The sequence below is a fragment of the Vombatus ursinus genome, unplaced genomic scaffold (genome assembly GCF_900497805.2).
Source record: "Vombatus ursinus unplaced genomic scaffold, bare-nosed wombat genome assembly UNPS02014884.1, whole genome shotgun sequence".
NCBI lineage: Eukaryota > Metazoa > Chordata > Mammalia > Diprotodontia > Vombatidae > Vombatus > Vombatus ursinus.
The window spans coordinates 5453651-5459650 of record NW_020954662.1 but is presented as its reverse complement, the minus strand read 5'-3'; the positions used below and the strand labels follow the sequence as shown (position 1 = coordinate 5459650).

Genomic DNA, 6000 nt, shown 5'->3' with positions numbered 1-6000 from the left:
TTCTCTCTTCTCATTCTCTCATCTCCCTCTCCCTTTCTCTCTCTCCTTTCTTCCCCTTTTTATTTTCTCTCCCCCTTTATCTGTCCTTCTCTCTCTTTTTTCTTTTCTTTGTCCTCTCTCTCTGTCTTTGTATGTGTGCCTCTCTCTGCATCTCTCTCTTCTCTCTCCCTTTCCCTCTCTTCCTTTCTCTCTTTTCTCTCTCTCTATCTCTTTTCTTTCTCTCTTCTCATTCTCTCATCTCCCTCTCCCTTTCTCTCTCTTTCCTCTCTTTTCTCTCTCTGTCTCTTTTTCTGTCTCTGTTTCTCTCTGTCTTTCTATGTCTCTCTACCTCTTTGTCTCTCTCTTTCTCTTCATCTCTCTCTCTCTGTCTCTCTCTCTCTCTGTCTCTCTCTTTCTCTCTCTCTCTGTCTCTCTGTCTCTCTCTGTCTCTCTCTCTCTCTCTCTCTCTCTGTCTCTCTCTCTCTCTCTCCCCCCCCTCTCTATCTCCTTCTCCCTTCCCATACTTCATCTTCAAAGTTCATTTCAAATGTTACTTCTTTCCTGCTTGCTCCAGATTCGGGTGCCATCTGGCCAAAATTACCTTGCCTATATAAAGTAGATTTTATGTATACCTATCTGTGTGAGCGCCGTCTCACTCAATAGAATGAAAACTCCTTGAAGGCAAGGGCTGATTCCTGTCTGTTTCCATATGCCCAGTGCCTGGCACACAGTGAGTGCTTAATAAATGCTTGCTGAATTGGCTGATTGACTGATGACCACAAAGGGCTGTGTAAATGTGAGGGAGAGCCACATAGCTCCAGGATGGCCAGCCAGGAAAGCTGGCTGCTTTGCTTTGTTTACCAGCTGATGTTGGCCTGGGGTCTGGGATACTGAGAAAGCACCTCTGGGTTGGGGAGGTGGATGTAGGGTAGGATTAACTAATGCTCACATCTCACCCTCCATCCCACTCACTCCTCTGTCCCTTCTCTCCCTCCCAGGTGTGGTTCAGTAACCGCAGGGCACGGTGGCGTAAGCAGGCAGGCGCCAATCAGCTTGCAGCATTCAACCACCTTCTCCCAGGAGGCTTCCCACCTACAGGCATGCCCACGATCCCCCCGTATCAACTGCCGGACTCCACCTACCCCAGTACCACCATTTCCCAAGGTGAGTGGGACCCAGGAGTTGACAAGTACTCCCTTCCCCTTTCTTCCTCTGGACTTTCTCCTGTGCTCCCCTCCCACCTCCCTCTGATCCCCCAGGAAACAGCACCTGCTGCAGCCAATCTTGTCCCGGAACCATGACGTCAGACAGCAGCTGTGGCCACACAGGGCCAAATCACCCTGAGGAAGGAGTGCTAAAGGCCTGGCCCAGCCTCCAGATGTTTCCAGGGTATCTAGCTCTTTGGCAGAGAGCAGACCAACCCTCTGGGGAACTGACAGAAACATTTCTCATCTGGGAATTTGGCATTGTGGACAGACACAGCTTGGGCCCATCCTGGGGGGGGGGGCAGGAATGGGAAGGCTGGGACAATTTGTCTGCACCACTTAGTCTCCCAAATCTATAGCAGGTGCAAGAAAAAGACTTCTGGTTTACTAAATCCAGTTGGGTTGGGATATCTAAGAGGGTCTCATTCACCCAGTGGCTTTGGATTCATGAGAATTTGTTTGGCCTGCTTGGGGAAGAGGGGTTCCCTTTCCACAGCTGGGGCTCTACTGGTTTGGAGTTAGAAGGCCAGGGTTCAAACCCCAGCTCTGTTGTGCCCTCTGTTACCTTGGATAACTTACTGACCCTCAGTGAACTTCAATTTTCTTCATTATAAAGTAGTTGAAAATCTTGTGTTCCTTGATCACCTTCCACTCTGACCTTCTATGTTCTAAGGCCCCTCCCAGCTCTGACATTCTGTGTTCTAAGGGCCCCTTCCAGCTCTGTCATTCTGTGTTCTAAGGCCCCTCCCAGCTCTGACATTCTATGTTCTAAGGGCCCCTCCTAGCTCTGATGTTCTGTGTTCTAAGGGCCCTCCCAGCTCCAAGATCCCTTCAAACTCCAACATTCTTTGTTCTAACATTCTATCTTCTGACATTCTCTATTCTAAGCTCCCTCCCAGCTCTAGCATTCTACATTCCAAGGCCTCTTCCACCCCTGAAATTCTTTGATCCTATAATTCTAAGGCATCTTCCTGGTCTCTTGGCAGATGGGGGAAGCACAGTGCACCGGCCCCAGCCCCTCCCGCCGTCCACCATGCACCAAGGGGGCCTGGCTGCAGCTGCCGCAGCCGCTGACACCAGCTCTGCCTATGGGGCCCGCCACAGCTTCTCCAGCTACTCAGACAGCTTCATGAACCCGGCAGCCCCCACCAACCACATGAATGCCGTCAGCAGCGGGCTATCTCCCCAGGTATGTACCTATGCACTGTTACTCCCACTTTGAGATCCATTCAGAAAGGAAGACATCACACTTGGACAACACAGATGGTCAGAGGCACCTCCTGATGAGGCAGGGATGCTATTGACTGTTGAAAACAACTAGCTGAGTGACCCTGGGCAAGTCACTTAACCTCTGTTTGCCTCAGTTTCCCCCTCTGTAAAATGAGGATAATAACAGCACCCACCTCCCAGGGTTGTTGTGAGGATCAAATGAGATAATATTTGTGAAAGTGCTTAGCACAGTGCCCAGGACACAGTAGGCATTTGTTCTCTTACTTCCCTCCCTATTCAACAATCCTATGGGGGAGGGGGTATGAGGTGGGCAGGCTCTCCCCAGAAGCCTAAGGTCCTTGCGCAGTTTCAGTCTGAGCTTCAGGAAATGAAGACTGTGTGTCCCTACACCTGCAGACTTCAATGCTACCTTGACCTTCACAAGGGGTTATATCTGGTTGTGTTGTTGACAACTGTCTCCTGGTCTCCCTTCAGTTTCTCTTGCTCACATGGAGAGAGAGTTTCCACAACAGATGGTGCTTCCTGTCGGTCAGGTGCCAACCAGCAAACATTTTTTGAATGAATTGAATCTAGGCCTTATCAGGAACCAAAGGGCAGACCCCACCCCATGGACATGTTCCTCTTGCCCAACCTGCTCACACAGCCCTTATCAAAGGGCCTGTTTCATTTTGTCCAGATCTACTTGACCTCCTAAATAGTCAGCCAATGAAAAGAAGGCCTAATGAGGACATTTCATAGGCTGTGGGAGTGGTCCCTATGTTGCTTATAGGATATTGCTTGTGGTTGGGGGTCTAGGACTAGAACCTTCCCCTGACTCCATAGTGGTGGTCTACCAGTAACAAATAGGAATGGTGCAGGCTATCCCATTGTCCAAGGGACAAACCAAGGGTCCATAAGACTGGAGCTTTGTCCTAACCTTGCCCTTTGGAATCAAACCCCTTTGAGAATGGTGATTAGCTGCCTGAATGAATGGGGTAGGGGGAGAACTACAAGAGACCTTGGAATCTGCTCCTGGGGGATGACCTGTCCTAGCCACAGGTCAGGATTGCTTTCAATGGTGGAAGTGAGAGGCTGTTATAGACAACTTTGAAGAAACTTGCAGGTCCATATTGGGTTACCATAGTCATTTCTTGAATATCTAAGACAATTTTTCCCATAAATTTTCTTTTATTTATTTTGAACTTTACAAATATCAATAAACATGAACATTTCTGTTCATAAAGAACAAAAAAAGAGGATTGTCTATGAAACCACGAATCTCTATGGCAGCTTGGTTTTAAGTATATATTAAATTTAACCCAGTAGTACCAACAATGCTGCCACTCTGTGCTCTCTTGAACTCGTTCCTTTTCTCTTTTCTATGCATTTTGGATAGTTTCATTGACGCTTCCTTTTTTACTCTTTTTTTCCCCTCTATCACTACTACCCTACCTCCTCACCCCCATGACTCTTCCCTCAACAAATAAAAGCATACCATGTAACAATTAAGTATAAGTAAATCCATGTATTAGTTGTATCTGAAAATGTATGTCAGATTCTACCCCTATAGTCCATCACCTCTCTGCCAGGAGGCAGGTGGCGTTCTTTATTATTGGTCCTCTGGAATTGTGGTTGGTCATTGAATTGATCACAGTTCCTAAGTCTTTCAAAGCTGTTTGTCTTTACAGTGTTATTATTGCATTCATTGTTCTTCTGGACTTGCTCACTTCCCTCTGCATCAGTCCATATAAGTCTTACCAGGTTTCTCTGAAGTCACTGCATTCATCACTTCTTAAAACACATAGTGTTCCATCATAACCATATATTGTAATTTGTTCATCTATTCTCTAAATGTTGGATACCTCCTTAGATTCCAATTCTAGGTTATAACAAAAAGTACTATTCTGAATATTTTGTACATATTGCAACAGATTTTTTAATTCCAGAATGTTTTTTCCCTATCATCCACCATGCTCCCAAGTCTCCTCTCCTTGATATCAACTGGTCAGAGGTCAGAAAATGTAAACTCATTTCCATATCAGCAAAAGAAAAATGTAAAAGGTAAGGTACATGCGTTCCCTAAAAATGGGACTTTCAAAGTCATATTAATTTTTTTTTAGTTATCCCTAATTTTGGATAAATCCATCTGCTTTTTCATTAGTACCAATGATTACAATTTTTTAGACTTCAGATTTCCTGATTGTGATATTCTAAACATTCTCAGGAATGTAATTTCCTGGCCTTCATCTAGAGCAATGCATCCTTACTCCTGTGCCGTCCTTTATATGCCCAAATGGCACTTTTAGCATGGCAGCCACAGGGCCTGTGTTTTGATTTTACATCTGGCCAGTAGGGAAGCCCAGACTGCCCCAAGCCAGTCACACCCTCTCACCCCAAGACTCAAGGTTTACATTAGGGGGTATAGCCTGTAGAGCTAAGCTTTTCCGATGAAAGCTAATTGGCCCCAGTGGGGATTGAACCCATGACCTTGGACTCATTAGCCCTGAGGGCTAACCAGCTGAGTTAACCTTTAGAAGTAGGTAGATAGACACAACAGAAACTCCAGCAAGGATGGGTGAGAGCAGGCTGTAGAGACCCAGGAGTTGGAGGGGATTGGGGAGGATTGGTTCTGCTTCTTACAGGAGATTGTTAATGGTCTAGACAATGTTTGTTGAAAGAAATGAGTATGTAGGAGGAACCGATAAGGTATATTTCATCTGAGAGGAATGGGGAAGCACTTGGAATGTAGAATTTCAGAGCTAGGGGTGCCTTAGAACAGAGAATTTCAGAGCTAGAAAGGCCCTTAGAACACAGGATGTCAGTGCTGGGAGGGCTTTAGAACACAGAATGTCAGAGCTAGGAGGGACCTTAGTATAAGGAGGGAGTGAACAGGGAACCAGGTGACGGGAATTTTGAGGAAGCTTGTGGTATAGTGGAAAGAGCTCTGGGCCTGGAGTCAGGAAGACCTGAGTCCAAATCCAGTCTTAGACACTGACTAGCTGTTTGATCCTGGACAAGTCCCACATTTTACAGATGAGGAAACTGAGACCCAGGGAGTTAGGAAATTGCCAAAGGCTATTTAGGCAATAAAGTGTCAGATGTGGGATTTGAAAGCACAATTCAAATGTTCATTTGACTCCAGATCTAGTGTCCTTTCCATTGTTCAGTTTCTTTGGCTCCCATCAATTTATGATTTGCTATTTCACCAAAGTTTTTAAAAAAAAAGCCAAGAAACAGAAACACTTCCCATCAGACACTTTGTAGACCGGATTCCCAGAGTTCTCTGGTGACAACTGATATCAAGGCTATCAAATTTTAAACAGTAGTAGAATGCTAGAGAGGTAATTAGATGAGGTTGATAGAAAACAGTCCTGGGTTCAAATCCTGCCTGTGACATACACTTTTATATGACTGTGGCCAGGTCTCTAAGACTCTAAGGTACAGAACAGGTACTGATCTTCATTGATAGAGGGAGTTTCCTTACCAAGGGCCCTTTACATCAATGAAATCATAGATCCAACTTAAAAAAAAAAGGAAAAAAAAGTAGATTGTAAGTTCCTTGAGGGCAGAAACCTTTTCAATTTAAAAAAAATCTCTCTATCCTTAT

The 6000-nt window shown here is 45.5% G+C and overlaps 1 protein-coding gene across 2 annotated transcripts in view; it reads left to right on the top strand.

Moving 5' to 3' along the window:
* LOC114028531 (paired box protein Pax-7) overlaps window positions 1–6000 on the top strand; it is a 152329-nt gene that overhangs the window by 87253 nt on the left and 59076 nt on the right. For both annotated transcript variants that reach the window (XM_027842801.1, XM_027842800.1), the window contains exons 6-7: window positions 978–1143; window positions 2171–2373. In XM_027842801.1, the coding sequence (XP_027698602.1) occupies window positions 978–1143; window positions 2171–2373 (369 nt within the window). The remainder of the gene's footprint in view (window positions 1–977; window positions 1144–2170; window positions 2374–6000) is intronic.